The 14212-nt window shown below is 44.5% G+C and overlaps 1 protein-coding gene and 1 long non-coding RNA gene across 3 annotated transcripts in view; one reads left to right on the forward strand and one right to left on the reverse strand.

Annotated features, from left to right (window-relative positions):
• Positions 1 to 12528, forward strand: part of LOC112223751 (carnitine O-palmitoyltransferase 1, liver isoform) — a 38954-nt gene extending 26426 nt beyond the window's left edge. Inside the window, exons 9-19 of one of the 2 annotated variants that reach the window (XM_042305306.1) lie at positions 2008 to 2092; positions 4465 to 4660; positions 4916 to 5104; positions 5346 to 5451; positions 7418 to 7534; positions 7871 to 8035; positions 8317 to 8445; positions 8590 to 8745; positions 9388 to 9501; positions 9777 to 9869; positions 10065 to 12528. In XM_042305306.1, coding sequence (XP_042161240.1) covers positions 2008 to 2092; positions 4465 to 4660; positions 4916 to 5104; positions 5346 to 5451; positions 7418 to 7534; positions 7871 to 8035; positions 8317 to 8445; positions 8590 to 8745; positions 9388 to 9501; positions 9777 to 9869; positions 10065 to 10184 — 1470 coding nt within the window. In that variant the 3' untranslated portion in view covers positions 10185 to 12528. Of the gene's footprint in view, positions 1 to 1274; positions 1363 to 2007; positions 2093 to 4464; positions 4661 to 4915; positions 5105 to 5345; positions 5452 to 7417; positions 7535 to 7870; positions 8036 to 8316; positions 8446 to 8589; positions 8746 to 9387; positions 9502 to 9776; positions 9870 to 10064 lie in introns of both variants that reach the window. The other variant, XM_042305305.1, reaches the window with a different exon arrangement.
• On the reverse strand, positions 11571 to 13111 carry LOC121840670. Its single transcript, XR_006079791.1, has 2 exons — positions 11643 to 13111; positions 11571 to 11612 (listed from the first exon to the last, which is right to left on the reverse strand). It is a non-coding gene; the product is annotated as an uncharacterized LOC121840670 (long non-coding RNA).
• Positions 13112 to 14212: the final 1101 nt, after the last annotated feature.

The following is a 14212-nucleotide window of genomic DNA, read 5'->3' on the forward strand; positions in this document are numbered from 1 at the left end:
TCGCTCGCTCCCTGGTCTGAACTCTCGCTCGCTCGCTCGCTCCCTGGTCTGAACTCTCGCTCGCTCGCTCCCTGGTCTGAACTCTCGCTCGCTCGCACGCTCCCTGGTCTGAACTCTCGCTCGCTCGCTCGCTCTCTGGTCTGAACTCTCGCTCGCTCCCTGGTCTGAACTCTCTCGCTCGCTCCCTGGTCTGAACTCTCTCTCGCTCGCTCCCTGGTCTGAACTCTCGCTCGCTCCCTGGTCTGAACTCTCGCTCGCTCGCTCGCTCCCTGGTCTGAACTCTCGCTCGCTCGCTCCCTGGTCTGAACTCTCGCTCGCTCGCTCGCTCCCTGGTCTGAACTCTCGCTCGCTCGCTCGCTCCCTGGTCTGAACTCTCGCTCGCTCCCTGGTCTGAACTCTCGCTCGCTCCCTGGTCTGAACTCTCGCTCGCTCGCTCCCTGGTCTGAACTCTCGCTCGCTCGCTCGCTCCCTGGTCTGAACTCTCGCTCGCTCGCTCGCTCCCTGGTCTGAACTCTCGCTCGCTCGCTCGCTCCCTGGTCTGAACTCTCGCTCGCTCGCTCGCTCGCTCCCTGGTCTGAACTCTCGCTCGCTCCCTGGTCTGAACTCTCGCTCGCTCCCTGGTCTGAACTCTCGCTCGCTCCCTGGTCTGAACTCTCGCTCGCTCCCTGGTCTGAACTCTCGCCGCTCGCTCGCTCCCTGGTCTGAACTCTCGCTCGCTCGCTCCCTGGTCTGAACTCTCGCTCGCTCGCTCCCTGGTCTGAACTCTCGCCCGCTCGCTCCCTGGTCTGAACTCTCGCCCGCTCGCTCCCTGGTCTGAACTCTCGCCCGGTCGCTCCCTGGTCTGAACTCTCGCCCGCTCGCTCCCTGGTCTGAACTCTCGCCCGCTCGCTCCCTGGTCTGAACTCTCGCCCGCTCGCTCCCTGGTCTGAACTCTCGCCCGCTCGCTCCCTGGTCTGAACTCTCGCCCGCTCGCTCCCTGGTCTGAACTCTCGCCCGCTCGCTCCCTGGTCTGAACTCTCGCCCGCTCGCTCCCTGGTCTGAACCCTCGCCCGCTGGCTCCTGGTCTGAACTCTCGCCCGCTCGCTCCCTGGTCTGAACTCTCGCCCGCTCGCTCCCTGGTCTGAACTCTCGCCCGCTCGCTCCCTGGTCTGAACTCTCGCCCGCTCGCTCCCTGGTCTGAACTCTCGCCCGCTCGCTCCCTGGTCTGCACTCTCGCTCTCTGAACTCTCTCTTGCTCTCCCCCCCTCTCTCCCTCTCCTCCTGTTCCTCCCCAGAGTCGTGTTCCAGGCACTGTCATTCCTCTGTGTGCAGCTCAGTGTGAGAGGATGTTCAACACCACACGCACTCCTGGAGAGGAGACCGGTAAACACACATGTAGAGTCATCTACAACAATACACACTTCTGAACACAGTACCTATATGTACAAAGGAAAATACAATACATGCCTCTCATTCAAAGCACACATTAACACAGATCTATAGGTTTTACCGTACAAATGTGCAGTAAATATCAGTAGCCATTCAAATAAGACGGTGCTTTCCAAACTTTTTTACTAAAGCCCCCCTTTCGTCATGGAGGAACGGTTATTTGGAGAGGGTTGCCATACTGTACCATAACTGACTGGACATTTGCAGTAATGTGTGTATGGTCTCACTGTCCATTTCGTGAAGAGAGGGGTGTTTGTACTTCACACAGTCACAAAATGTCCGCCACACAACTGCTCTGTCATCTTTCACTGTCTCTCATCCGTCCTGTTTCCTAGTCTGTTGTCTGTGCCGTCACTCTGGAAAGGGCTTGCCTCTAACGGACTTCTCTTGTATCTATCCACTTTATATTTGTTTTCGTTCACCTCTTTCCTTTTCACTATTCCCACCTGTTCTGTTGTTCCTCCTCTTTTCCCTTTCACTTGGTCCCTTGTTTTTTTCGTCTGTCGTCCCATTGTGTCCTCTCCTCTATCCTCCCCCATATTTCTTTGTTTTTTTTCCCCCGGTTCCTCTATCGCTCAGTGGTTTTTGATGTCTTCGGTCCCTTGCTGTTCCTATCAGTTTGAGAGGATGTTTGACTCTTGTCGAATCCCCGGGACGATCACAGGTATTAACACTTCCTCAATACATGTAGGATGCGTCTCCTATGGCACCCTTTTCCCTATATAGTGCACCACTTTTGACCAGGGTCCACGGGGAACAAGGTGCCATTTGGGACACACGTAGTATCCCTGTCCTTGTATCTCCCATGTGTTGTGACATCCCTCTGCAAAGTCCCCGCGGTGACCACCACGCCCTTGCCCGATTACAAACAGGAGCCCTTGTTCGATTACAAACAGGAGCCCTTGTTTTATAAATCGGTCCAGTATTTTATAATTCCCCACCTGCTTGGTTTATGTTGACAATTACAATATATAGCCTGTTTTTATAGTGTTCTTCACTAGGTGTTGCAGCACTTGACTAGGAATTGCTCCCCAATTTGTTGTAGTGAAACATTTTAAAAGTTATCAACAAATCACTTGGATATACAGTACCAGTCAAGTTTGGACACACCTACTCATTCAATGGTTTTTCTTTATTTTTACTCTTTTCTACATTGTAGAATAGAAGTGAAGACATCAAAACTATGAAATAACACATATGGAATCATGTAGTAACCAAAATAGTGTTAAACAAATCATAATATAGTTTAGATTTTAGATTCTTCAAAGTAACCACCCTTTGCCTTTGACAGCTTTGCACACTCTTGGCATTCTCTCAATCAGCTTCATGAGGTAGTCACCTGGAATGGTTTTCCAACAGTCTTGAAGGAGTTCCCATATATGCTGAGCACCTGTTGGCTGTTTTCCTTCACTCTGTGGTCCAACTCATCCCAAACCATCTCAAATGGGTTGAGGTCGGGTGATTGTGGAGGCCAGGTCATCTGATGCAGCACTTCATCACTCGTCTTCTTGGTCAAATAGCCGTTACACAGGCTGGAGGTGTATTTTGGGTCATTGTCCTGTTGAAAAACAAATGATAGTCCCACTAAGTGCAAACCAGATGGGTTGGTGTATCGCTGCAGAATGCTGTGGTGGCCATGCTGGTTAAGTGTGCCTTGAATTCTAAATAAATCACTAAAATTGTCACCAGCAAAGCACCATCACACCTCCTCCTGCGGAGATCATCCGTTCACCTACTCTGCATCTCTCTGTGTATGTAACCAACAATCTCAAATTTGGACTCATCAGACCAAAGGAAAGATTTCCACCGATCTAATGTCCAATGCTCGTGTTTCTTGGCCCAAGCAAGTCTCTTCTTATTATTGATGTCCTTTAGTAGTGGTTTCTTTGCAGCAATTCGACCATGAAGGCCTGATTCACTCAGTTGATGTTGAGATGTGTCTGTTACTTGAACTCTGTGAAGCATTTAATTGGGCTGCAATCTGAGGTGCAGTTAATTGCCGATTCGCTGAGGCGGATAACTCTAATGAACTTATCCTCTGCAGCAGAGGTAACTCTGGGTCTTCCTTTCCTGTGGCGGTCTTCATGAGAGCCAGTTTCATCATAGATCATGGACTTTGTCTTTTACTAAATAGGGCTGTCTTCTGTATACCACCCCTACCCTGTCACAACACAACCGATTGGCTCAAACGCATTAAGAAGGAAAGAAATTCTACAAATAAACTTTTAACAAGGCACACCTGTTAATTTAAATGCATTCCAGGTGACTACCTCATGAAGCTGGTTGAGAGAATGCAATTTGTCATTAAGGCAAAGGGTGGCTACTTTGAAGAATCTAAAATCTAAATTATATTTTGATTTGTTTCACACTTTGTTGGTTACTACATTTCATATGTGTTATTTCAGAGTTTTGATGTCTTCACTATTATCCTACAATGTAGAAAATAGTAAAAATAAATAAAAACCCTTGAATGAGTAGGTGTGTCAAGTTTTGACTGGTAATGTACTTTAAAGACTTTAATTCATGGTGGGAATTATTTGCTACTGGACGGTTTGGTACCACTTAATTTCCCTTCGCTAAATACACACTCTCAAACCAAATCTTTCTATTGATTTGAGCTGAAACTACTTTAAGAACTTGCAGATGTAAGCGCCCTCCAATGACCAGCATTTGAGGCCTGTATCATTGCTTTGTCGTGACTATAAAATATTGACATGTCCCTTACTCTGGCAATTTTGTTCCCCATGTCGTCAATCTTATTTTCCAGCCAGCAAACACTGTGGGCAAGTGGCGCTTTTGACATTGGCATTACTGATATCAATATAGGTCCTGTATTATGGTTACATGGTGGTAATGTTGAAAACTCTCTTGTCTGCAGCTGGTCCTGTAGTTTCTAGTCAGTCACTCTCCTTCCTCTGTAGGCTGTCAGTCTCCCTCCCTTTCTGTACCCTCTGCCCCTGTCCATCTGCTCCAAGGCATCTGTACCATATTTAACTCTCTCCCTTCTCTCTCTCTCTCCCTCTTACTGTTGTGTAGACACGGTGCAGCACTGGCAGGACAGTGACTATGTGGCGGTGTACCACCGGGGGCGCTACTTCCGTCTGAGGATGTACTCATCTAGCCGGCCGCTGTCACCACGCGAGATCGAGTCGCAGCTCCAGAGGATCCTGGATGACCCGTCGCCCCCCTCCCCGGGAGAGGAGAAGCTCGGGGCCCTGACAGCTGGAGACAGGTGAGTCATGGATGTTTTGGTAAAAATATACAGTCATCTGATTGATAGCAGGGGCTCAAAAAAATCCCCAATGGAAAATATCTGGGTTGTGTTCAGTTGGGAACACCGTAGCAAAACCGGAAAATGACAAATCTGTGTTCTGGTAGTACCTCTCAGTTTCACTCCGTCTAGAAATGTTTTCCACCTACTGAACATGACTCAGGTCTTTGTGCCTGGCTGTACCTGTCCTCCTAAGCAATACATTTTGTTTCTCAGAATTCCCTGGGCCAAGGCCAGGAAGGAATACTTCAGCTTGGGCGTGAACAAGCGGTCACTCGACTGCATCGAGAAAGCAGCGTTCTTTGTGACCTTGGACGATGACGAGCAAGGCATGATGGGAGAAGACCCAGCTGCTAGTCTGGACCGTTACGCGAAGTCCCTGCTCCACGGGAAGTGTTACGACAGGTAAGTCATCCAGACTAATGGTTGTCACGACATTACGACATGGTTACCTTTAAAAAAATAAAAGATAAAATAAATAAAGCTTATTTCCAACCACACTTGCCACAGCCTGTTTCATTCATTCTTTTCCTTTAATACCCCAATGAAATAAGGTCTATCCTCCTCAATCACTCCCATGGTTCTACCCTTGTCGGAGTTGGCGCCGGTTATCAAAGTTGTGCACACTGTCGTTTCTTTTCGCCAGGTGGTTTGACAAGTCATTCTCCGTTGTGATCTATAAAAATGGGAAGATCGGTCTGAATGCTGAGCACTCATGGGCCGATGCACCGGTGGTAGCACACTTATGGGAGGTAAGACATAACATACAGTGCCTTTGGAAAGTATTCAGACCCCCTTGTCTTTTTCCACATTTTGTTACGTTATAGCCTTATTCTAAAATTGATTCAATATTTTTTTCCCGTCCGCAATGTACACTAAATACCCCATAACGACAAAGCAAAAACAGGTTTTTAGAAAATGTTGCCAATTTATTACACATAAAAAAGTAAAATATCACATTTACGTAAGTATTCAGACCCTTTACTCAGTACTTTGTTGAAGCTCCTTTGGCAGCAATTACAGCCTCGAGTAATTTTGGGTGGGGCTCTACAAGCTTGTCATACCTGTATTTGGGGAGTTTCTCTCATTCTTCTCTGCAGATCCTCTCAAGCTCTGTCAGGTTGAATGGGGAGCATTGCTGCACAGCTATTTTAAAGTCTCTCCAGAGATGTTCGATCGGTTTCAAGTCCGGGTTCTGGCTGGACCACTCAAGGACATTCAGAGACTTGTCCCGAAGCCACTCCTGCGTTGTCTTGGTTGTGTGCTTAGGTTCATTGTCCTGTTGGAAGATGAACCTTCGACCCAGTCTGAGGTCCTGAGCGCTCTGGAGCAGATTTTTTATCAAGGATCTCTCTGTGCCTTTGCTCAGTTCTTCTTTGCCTCAAACCTGATTAGTCTCCCAGTCCCTGCCGCTGAAAAACATCCTCACAGCATGATGACGCCACCACCATGCTTCACCGTGCGGATGGTGCCAGGTTTCCTCCAAACATGGTGCTTGGCATTCAGGCCAAAGAGTTCAATCTTGGTTTCATCAGACCAGAGAATCTTGTGTCTCATGGTCTGAGAGTCTTTAGGCGCCTTTTGGCAAACTCCAAGCGGGCTGTCATGTGCCTTTTACTGAGGAGTGGCTTCCGTCTTGCCGCTCTACCATATAGACCTGATTGGTGGAGTGCTGGTTGTCCTTTTGGATGTTTCTCCCATCTCCACAGAGGAACTCTGGAGCTCTGTCAGAGTGACCATCGAATTCTTGGTCACCTCACTGACCAAGGCCCTTCCCCGATTGCTCATTTTGGCAGGGCGACCAGCTCTAGGAGGCATCTTAGTGGTTCCAAACTTCTTCCATTTAAGAGTGATGTTCTTGGGACCTTCAATGTTGCAGAAATGTTTTGGTACCCTTCCCCAGATTTGTGCCTCAACACAATCCTGTCTCGGTGCTCTACAGACATTTCCTTCGACCTCATGGATTGTTGTTGCTCTGGCATGCACTGTCAACTGTGCGACCTTATCTAGACAGGTGTGTGCCTTTCCAAATCATGTCCATTCAATTGAATTTACCACAGGTGGACTCCAATTAACTTGTAGAAACATCTCAAGGATGATCAATGGAAACAGGATGCACCTGAGGTCAATGTCGAGTCTCATAGCAAAGGGTCTGAATACTTAAGTAAATAAGGTATGTTTTTTAAAAAAAATATACATTTGCAAAAAAAATGTTTAACCTGTTATTGCTTTGCCATTATTGGATATTGTGTGTAGATTGCTCAGGAAAAACTTGATTTAATCAATTTCAGAATAAGGCTGTAATGTGACAACGTGGAAAAAGTTAAGGGGTCTGAATACTTTCCGATGGCACTGTATAAATATATGAATATACAGAAAAATTAGCAGACCTCCTTAGGGTAAGATTTTTTTATTTATTTTTAATTATGTATAAATATATTCCAAATGTATGTACAATGTATATACCAGGGGTACTCAAGTCTTACTCTACGAGGTCCAGAGCCTGCTGGTTTTCTGTTTTACCTGATAATTAATTGCACACACCTGGTGTCCCAGGTCTAAATCAGTCCCTGATTAGAGGGAAACAATCAAAGAAATGCAGTGGAACTGGCTTCGAGGTCCAGAGTTGATTTTAACGGATATATATATAAATAACCTGTACTGAGTAAATAAGTGAATTCATGTATTTTTCTCAGCTAATTGTCTGTCTGTTTTAAGTATGTGTTGGCCACAGACAGTTTCCAGCTGGGGTACAATGAAGAGGGCCATTGTAAGGGAGAGGTGGATGCCTCTCTACCCCGACCTCAGAGACTGAGCTGGGACATCACCCCAGAGGTGAACCACCCATCCATCCTTCCTTTCATTTATTCATCCATCCATTTATCTGTCTATTATTTGAGTTATCCGTTCTCTTCATTTAATTATCCATTCACCTCATTTGAAAATCTCTCATTGCCTATAGGTATATTTTCTGGACATTGTAATACCCATGTTTTTAATCGTTCATTTCATAACGCATCAAGCGAATGTGTCATTCCAATGAGAACACAAGTGATCTTCCCATCAGTGTATAAACATGTACATCTCAATGGCCATGCGCTAAACTCTTCATTTTACACCCAGTGGTCTTAAGATCCAGTGTTGCCTATTCCCCTCCTCTCTCTGTCCCAGTGTCAGGAGCAGATCTCCCAGTCTCTGGCGGTGGCCCAGGCGCTGGCCGACGATGTGGACTTCCACGTCTTCTCTTTCCGGGACTTTGGCAAGGGCATGATCAAGAAGTGCCGCATCAGTCCTGACGCCTACATCCAGCTGGCCCTTCAGCTGGCCTACTACAGGGTGAGGGGACAGCTCAAAGTGGACAGGAACATTTATACACCTACACACACACTTGTTTACTTTTTTGTGGGTGGTGGGGGGGGTGACCCATGCACTATGTAGCTTAGTACGGCTTCAATGTAGCAACAATCGGTCAATCAAATTTAACATTGGATGTAAACCAAAGTAATTGAGCACAAAACAAAACCCCCCAAAACGTCAGGATCATTGCTCAAACATGATCAATTCTGTTGCCTCCTTACAATCTCTAACCCCATACTTCTCCCCCACTCCCCTCTCAGGACAGGGGCATGTTCTGTCTGACCTACGAGGCCTCCATGACCCGTCTGTTTAGGGAGGGCCGGACAGAGACTGTGCGCTCCTGCTCCAATGAAAGCTGTGCCTTCATCAAAGCCCTGGAGGGAGGAGAGGTAGGGAGCATGTGATCTTACTCTGAATACTTTCTCATAAAACGTACCCTATTGCTCTCCCTCATCTCTCTCGCTCTCTTTACCCTTTTCTCTCTCTGTCCCGCTCGCTCTCCCCCTCGCTCTCCCCCCTCTAATGTCCACCAGGGGGTAGAGGTGTGCAGGAGACTTCTCCGCCAAGCCTCAGAGAAGCACCAGAACCTGTACAAACATGCCATGACTGGCGCCGGCATCGACAGGCACCTCTTCTGTCTCTATGTGGTCTCCAAATACCTTGGGGTGGACTCTCCCTTCCTGAAAGAGGTGTGTTTTTTTGGCGTCTTGCTTTTCTGTAATAAAATGTTGATTCCATACGATTGACTCGTGGCTCTGTTCTTTTTTTTAAAGCAGTTCTGTCTTACACAAATAAATAATTAATTTTTATATAATAATTCTATCCATTATATATATATTATATTATAAAAAAATAAGAAGCTAGTCTTTTTTTAAGTAAATAGTTCCGGAAAACCACTGGTATGTATTATAATCAGAAAGATCTGCGCTGACATATTAATTTGGTAGTAGTCAGAAACACCTTTTGTGCAACCGCCTTCGTTACAACAACGTTGTTTTATGTACAGTATTATAAACCGGGTAGTGTGGTTCCTGGATGCTGATAGGCTTAAACAGCATTTCAGCAGTGTGTATAACGGACAATATACCACAGGTATGACCCAAAAATACTTGTTACCTGTTATATTTATGTTGGAAACCAACCAGTTTTATAATAGCAATAAGGCACCTCAGGGTTTGCATTGTGCCTAAGAACAGCCCTTAGCCGTGGTATATACCACGCCTCCTCAAGCCTTATTACTTAATTATAACATCAGCCATATTTGATCATCTCTGTGGTGACGTGTCTAGCTTAGTGGAGTAACAACACTATCCCTGCCTGTGTTGTTCCAGGTGCTGTCCGAGCCATGGCATCTCTCTACCAGTCAGACTCCTGTCCAGCAGGTGGAGCTGTTTGACATGGTCAACCACCCAGAGTACGTCTCCTGTGGCGGAGGCTTTGGCCCGGTCAGTACCTCTCGGTCTCTATCTTCGTCCCCAAACACCTTTTAATTGCATAACTTGGTGGAATAACAGAATGCTTCCAACATAAGAACATCATTTGTCAACGAGCATATCATCTCAACTTGGAAAAAGATTGTGTTCCGTGCAGAAGCCTCCATGCGCAAGGCATGTTATAGCATATGCCAACCTACTCCATGGTAATAGACCGGTATACTGTAGCTGTGTTGTGGTGCAGAGCTGTGCTTCAAGAGAGCGAAGTATGTACTTGTCTTTCCTAGGTGGCGGACGATGGTTACGGGGTGTCCTACACCATCATGGGAGAGAACATGATGAACTTTCACATCTCCTGCAAACACTCCTGCTCACAGACTGTGAGTACCACTGATCGGTCCACAGGGAGGATCTTCGCACCACATGTCCAAACCTAAACGATGCCCTCGTTTATTCATTTCCTAAGCTAATTGAGAATATTTGTTTTGAGGTTGATTAACGGGATACATATTTTGGCTAAGCAGACAATTCTTGGGACTAGTCTTTCTCTTGCTGATTTGTTCTGTCTCTCTTAGAGTTCCCACAAGTATGGAGGTCAGATCAGGCAGGCCCTGCGGGACATGCTTCAGCTACTCTGCCCAGACCAAAGAGAACCCTCTAGAACAGACCAGAGCCAGACCAAGAAGGACCTGTAGATCTGGAGAGGAGAATCAGAACCGGGGGGGAGGAGAAGAGAAGGTGGTTGTGATAATTTGATGGTGAGTGTCGGAAGAACGTTGGGATGATGTCAATGAGCGTTATAGGGGGAGACTGCCGTTTTTAGTCTGTGTTTGTGGTTTAAGGTGGATGGGTTAGGTGATTGAAGGATCAGTATCTATGAAAAAAACAAATTGGATGAAAACCTAACTTTTTTTTTTTTTTTTATCATGAATTTATAAAATAGTGAAGGAGGGATATGGATATATAGTTAAATCCTTAAACCTTTTTATTTGTATTTTCGATTGTATATGATTTCTGGTCTAACTTTACAATAAGTGTCCCTAATAGTTTAGCACTTACAAAAACAGTGTAATAAATTACTGTGGGTACACATGGTTAGTGACGTTCTCAATTTCAAAGTATTTACAAGTATCTCTCAAATAATTTGCACGAGAGGTTTAGCCACAATTTATTTGCGTTTGTGTAATTACAAATATTACGATTTTTAAACAACTGCAAACAAGCCTGACTTTTGGAAGTACTCAAACAATACAGTACATAGGCCTGCACGGCAATAACATTGTACCTGCCTATGTAACTACCATGGATGGTCATTGGGGACACTTATTGTAAAGTGGGACCTAACTTCTAAAGCATTAATAATGTTTTACTTGAATGCAGTGCCCGAACCTTGACCATTACTTTGGAACACAAGTTAGAACCACATTGACCAAATGATAAGGCCCTATGTTTTGCGCACTCATGTGTCATAGCGAGATTTGAACCTGTATTTGAAGCCTTATCCAGAAATGATAATTGCACCAAAAATGAAAGCTATTGTCTGAGGATGATGCTGGATCATCTGACATATAAAAAGAAAAAGTGGACAGTTTGATGTTAAAGCTTCAAATAAAAGGCTAAAAATCCAAGCGTGTCACGTTTTTGCAAAACACAGGGCCCTTCAAATAAGCTCTCATTATGACGTGACTATGGTCCATTGTAAAAAAATATATATATATATAATACAAGCAAAAACATTTGGCATTCGAAGTTGAGTTAACTATTTGTGCAATGTGTCATTTTAATTGCAATATTATGTTTCCTAGTACACAGTGCAAAGTTCACTTTGGATTTCAAAGTGAAGTGTTTTATTTTCTGCTCCAATTGGTTCAAAAGGCACAACAATGCAAATAACATGGCATTTGTTTTATACAATTTTTCTCATCCATGTTGATGGTAGAGGTTTTCTCCTCAGGTTACAAAATGTCAATATGTAAAAAAAAAAAAGGGTGGAAATGCAAGTCCTGCAACGCTTAACGGACTGGCGCTATTAACGCACAGCACAGTTTAATTGGCATCATCATGGCAAGTATTGTTTTTAGTGGGACGTTGCTTCTCGCTACGGTCTTTGGGCTGTGAAGCAACTGCTCGTAGAAAATTCAACAATTTTGAACGAAACAAACAAACTCTGTGGACCCGGAAACACCAGGGTCTCCTAGCTAAATCTTCTTCATATTTAACTCTGGTTTGCAGAGTAACACATGATTGTACTATGGTGTATGTTGCTAGATCGTTACTGCACTGTCCAGAAGGCTTTTTACTTTCACGCGGTGGTGAAATGACCTAGGTTTATTCTGCTCTCTTCCCTCAATAATTCTAACCCTTTATAAAGCCATTTATAAAAGCAATAAGTCCACTTCGACCCCTGTTATCTTTCTTTTAACAGTAGGAATTCTTATCCTCTAAGAAATAAAACTAGTTTTGTTCGGAGTATCCATATGAATGATACGGTCCATGCAATGTTGGATTTGTTTGGCAGAACCTAATGTTGTTTTTATATATTCAAATATTTGACAGTTTACTTTCCATGACTAGGGTGGGTGTATTTCAGTAGCTGGGCTCTTTTCTGAATTCACCAAGTCATTTCACTACCAAATGTAAAACTCTGCTGGGTAATGACGCTTTTTCTTTGTACATTTAAGTTATGTTTCAGCAAGCCGATTTAATATTTCTTTTGGAGATTTGCGTTAGTGCGTCTTTTTCTCTTTCTGTCCATCGGCCTGATTTAAATAGAATGATTCAACGGCCAGTACATTTTACCAGTGGCACAATTTGTGTACAAAATTCTTTTTTTTTGTTGCATTCATAATGTATGTGTATGTACATATACATGTATGTACTCGTTTTCCTTGTGTTTGCTGGCTCTTTTCTCACTCCAGATCAACCACTGAACAGCTGAGCGTGTCACAATATTCTTAAGCATTTTTTTTCTTTCTTAAATGTAATGGAAAAACAAAAACGTATGAATTTTCTATTTTATTAAAAAGAGATTCAGTCACACTTTGTGTCAATTTCTGTCACAGTTATGCATGTGTTCCTTCCTCTTCCTATTGGGTTATGATTAGTATTTCATTGGTGTTCATCACTGCTGTATATACATATATATTAGTGGCTATTTATGAAGGGCTGAATCCTAATTTGAGATCTGGCGCTTCTCTCATATTAACATTAATGGATTTGTGTGAAGAATGTAACATTTCTATTTTCCATGTAAATGGCATGTTATAGAAGCGTCCAGACAGTTTTTGTGATTTCAGTTGCTTTTGAGAAACCTACCCCACCACCAATAGACTTCCTAGACAATGGGAAACGAGAAGGCATGCACAAGGAGAATTACAATCTCTTTCCCATCCACAGGAGTCTTAGTGGGGGAAGGAGCTGTAACACTTTCTCTTTAGCTATTGGCGACACACGGGTAAACCGTCGTGCTATCAGTGGGCTATTATCCGACATACTTGTGACTTATTAGTTTGCTTGCTGGAAGCAAAAACACTATTTTTGTTTCATCAGATGAGAGGACATTTCTCCAAAAGGTACAATCTTTGTCCCCATGTGCAGTTGCAAACCGGTCTTGCTTTTTATGGCGGTTTTTGAGCAGTGGCTTCTTCCTTGCTGAGCGGCCTTTCAGGTTATGTCAATATAGGACTCGTTTTACTGTGGATATAGATACTTTTGTACCTGTTTCCTCCAGCATATTCATAAGGTCCTTTGCTGTTGTTCTGGGATTATTTGCACTTTTCGCACCAAAGTACGTTCATCTCTAGGAGACAGAACGCGTCTCCTTCCTGAGAGGTATGACGGCTGCGTGGTCCCATGGTATTTATACTTGTGTACTATTGTTTGTAGAGATGAACGCGGTACCTTCAGGCATTTGGAAATTGCTCCCAAGGATGAACCAGACTTGTGGAGGTCTACATTTTTTTTTTCTGATGTCTTGGCTGATTTCTTTTGATTTTCCCATGATGTCAAGCAAAGAGGCACTGAGTTTGAAGGTAGGCCTTGAAATACACTGCTCAAAAAAATAAAGGGAACACTTAAACAACACAATGTAACTCCAAGTCAATCACACTTCTGTGAAATCAAACTGTCCACTTAGGAAGCAACACTGATTGACAATAAATTTCACATGCTGTTGTGCAAATGGAATAGACAACAAGTGGAAATTATAGGCAATTAGCAAGACACCCCCAATAAAGGAGTGGTTCTGCAGGTGGTGACCACAGACCACTTCTCAGTTCCTATGCTTCCTGGCTGATGTTTTGGTCACTTTTGAATGCTGGCGGTGCTTTCACTCGTGGTAGCATGAGACGGAGTCTACAACCCACACAGGCCCGCCTGTTCCCCAGACCTAATCTAATTGAGCACATCTGGGACATCATGTCTCGCTCCATCCACCAACGCCACGTTGCACCACAGACTGTCCAGGAGTTGGCAGATGCTTTAGTCCAGGTCTGGGAGGAGATCACTCGGGAGACCATCCGCCACCTCATCTGGAGCATGCCCAGGCGTTGTAGGGAGGCCACACACACACTACTGAGCCTCATGACTTGTTTTAAGGACATCAAAGTTGGATCAGCCTGTAGTGTGGTTTTCCACTTTAATTTTGAGTGTGACTCCATATCCAGACCTCCATGGGTTGATAAATTTGATTTCCATTGATAATTTGTGTGATTTTGTTGTCAGC

Source organism: Oncorhynchus tshawytscha, linkage group LG24 (assembly GCF_018296145.1).
Source record: "Oncorhynchus tshawytscha isolate Ot180627B linkage group LG24, Otsh_v2.0, whole genome shotgun sequence".
Classification (NCBI taxonomy): domain Eukaryota; kingdom Metazoa; phylum Chordata; class Actinopteri; order Salmoniformes; family Salmonidae; genus Oncorhynchus; species Oncorhynchus tshawytscha.